Source organism: Aplysia californica, unplaced genomic scaffold (genome assembly GCF_000002075.1).
Source record: "Aplysia californica isolate F4 #8 unplaced genomic scaffold, AplCal3.0 scaffold00992, whole genome shotgun sequence".
NCBI lineage: Eukaryota > Metazoa > Mollusca > Gastropoda > Aplysiida > Aplysiidae > Aplysia > Aplysia californica.
In genome coordinates, this window is record NW_004798262.1 from 143,070 (window position 1) to 145,251 (window position 2,182).

Consider the following 2,182-nt stretch of genomic DNA (forward strand, 5'->3'; position numbering starts at 1 on the left):
GATGATGATGATGATGATGATGATGATGATGATGATGATGATGATGATGATGACGATGGTGATGATGGTGATGATGATGATGATGATGATGATGATGATGATGATGATGATGATGATGATGATGATGAAGTTTGACAAAACTTTGAATATCTTATTAAATATACACAACTATAAATCTGTTCAAGTTTCTGTTATTTTTTTCTGCTGTAAAACTTAAAACAACGATGATACTGACGATAAACAACTATGGTGATAATGATAGTAATCATAATGATAATGATGATTGCGTTTATGCTAGAGGTACTGCAGTGATCACATGATAACATCAGAAACGATACAAATTTGAGTCGAGCTGACAAAATGAGTTACTTCTCGCAGTCCACGAATGGACATGTCGGCCGAATATAGGCACTTCAAATTTGTAAATTTTAAACCGATACATTTTTCTTCACGTTTAATGATCTACTTTTATCAGTTCATAATGTGCTAAAATTATATCAATCAAAACTATAACTTTGACATAATCTACCTGTCAGTGTCCACAAGACCAGAATTCGAAAAGTAACTCATTTTGTCAGCATTCTTCACAAATCTCACTCACTTTGATATCGTTCCTCATTTGTGACGTCAAGGGGAATAAACCTCACTTTCTCCTCCCCAAACTCTTGGCGGAATTCTCTCTCGGTTTTCTCCCCTGCCTCTGCATTGATGTCCACAAACACCACCTGCCGATGGTAGCAAACGTTTCACTTTCACGCTGTTTTAGTTTTTAGTTTTAGTAGAGGTTTTACGGCGCTCGCAACTGCATAAGGTCAAATGAGCGCCAGAAGATTTAGAGGTGTTACAAGAGAGTACATGTAACAAACATAAAAAAGAAGAAGGGGGGATAGGGACGATAGATGTTTAATAGGAAAGAAACAGCAAACCACACCAGAGCACCCACCAACCACCCACTTCAAGCTGTTTAAAAATACTTTTTTTTTAAATTAACAAATTAGTAATGAGTGTAAATAAGTATGATGAATACAATAATAATAAATAACAATCAAGCCTGTCGTAAGAGAGAGAGAGAGAGAGAGAGAGAGAGAGAGAGAGAGAGAGAGAGAGAGAGAGAGAGAGAGAGAGAAGGGGAGAGAGAGACAGTGAGAGAGAAAGGGTAGATTAGGGTTCGGGAGGAGAACAGAGTTGCATTCATTGACTTTTTTCCACTTGGCAGTGCGGGGTAAGAGTGAAAAAGAATGTCGTCACCGTTAGTTCGCTGTTTCCTGGACAAGCTGTACGTGTAAATCTGAGCAAAGGGTAATCAATCGTGAGAGTTAACTATACCGAGGTCTATGTGGCAGGGAGGGGTTGGGGGGGGGGGGGGGGGTTATGTATTTGAGTGTTGGGGTTGCTATGTAACGGCGCGTTCTGGCAAGTCAGCAAATACCGTCTGACATCGTAGTGAAATCAATTGTCTATGAAAAAAATCAAATCGGAGAAACCGATAGATCTATTTCTCCTCCTGCTACCTAGTTTTTATTGATTTCTTTCTTTATTGACTTTTGTTTTCGTTTTGTTTTGTTTTGTTTTGTTTGTTATATTTTGTTCAAGCTTTATTGTAACTCCTTTTAAAAACAAATTTCTCAATGGATTGTACTGAAAAACAAAACGTAACTGAGATGCATACACAATATAAATTTGCAGTTCTCTCTCCCCCATCTCTCTCAATCTCTCTCTCCGTCTCTCTCTCTATCGCTCTCTCTTTTTCTTTCTTTCTCTCTCTTTCTTTCTCTCTATCTCTCACTCTCCCTTTCACCCCCCCCCACCTCCCTCCCTCTCTGTAATGTATATCTTTATCTCTATCTCTCTTTTTCTCTCCTTAGGTAAGTGAGAATGAGTGTTGTTGCATTCTCAGCAATAACAAAAGTAGAAAATCTATAGCAGAATAAACAAGACGATAACAAAAGCAATAAATATGCCAATGTCGTCAGCCCGTTCCTGTTTATATATATATACAATGTACATATATACATTATATATTTACAGTGGCGAAGTTAGTCTGGCAAAAGTCGAGACAGGTTTTCGAAGGCAGACGTAACATAAGCGGTGATGCCTTGTTACTGTTAAAGCGCAGTGTATTTAAAACAATAATGTACTCATCTGTCAGAAACGAAAAGAATGACAGAATTGAAATTTCAGC

General features: G+C 37.9%; 2 protein-coding genes across 2 annotated transcripts in view; both read right to left on the reverse strand.

The window, feature by feature from the left end:
• The window catches only part of LOC106013556 (15-hydroxyprostaglandin dehydrogenase [NAD(+)]), a gene marked incomplete in the record, with an annotated part of 22,688 nt that extends 21,944 nt beyond the window's left edge, over nucleotides 1-744 (reverse strand). The window contains 1 exon segment of the mRNA XM_013089596.2: nucleotides 628-744.
• LOC101862227 (15-hydroxyprostaglandin dehydrogenase [NAD(+)]) overlaps nucleotides 1-2,182 on the reverse strand; it is a gene marked incomplete in the record, with an annotated part of 34,714 nt that overhangs the window by 6,906 nt on the left and 25,626 nt on the right. Inside the window, 1 exon segment of the mRNA XM_013089595.2 lies at nucleotides 602-725. Coding sequence (XP_012945049.1) covers nucleotides 602-725 — 124 coding nt within the window.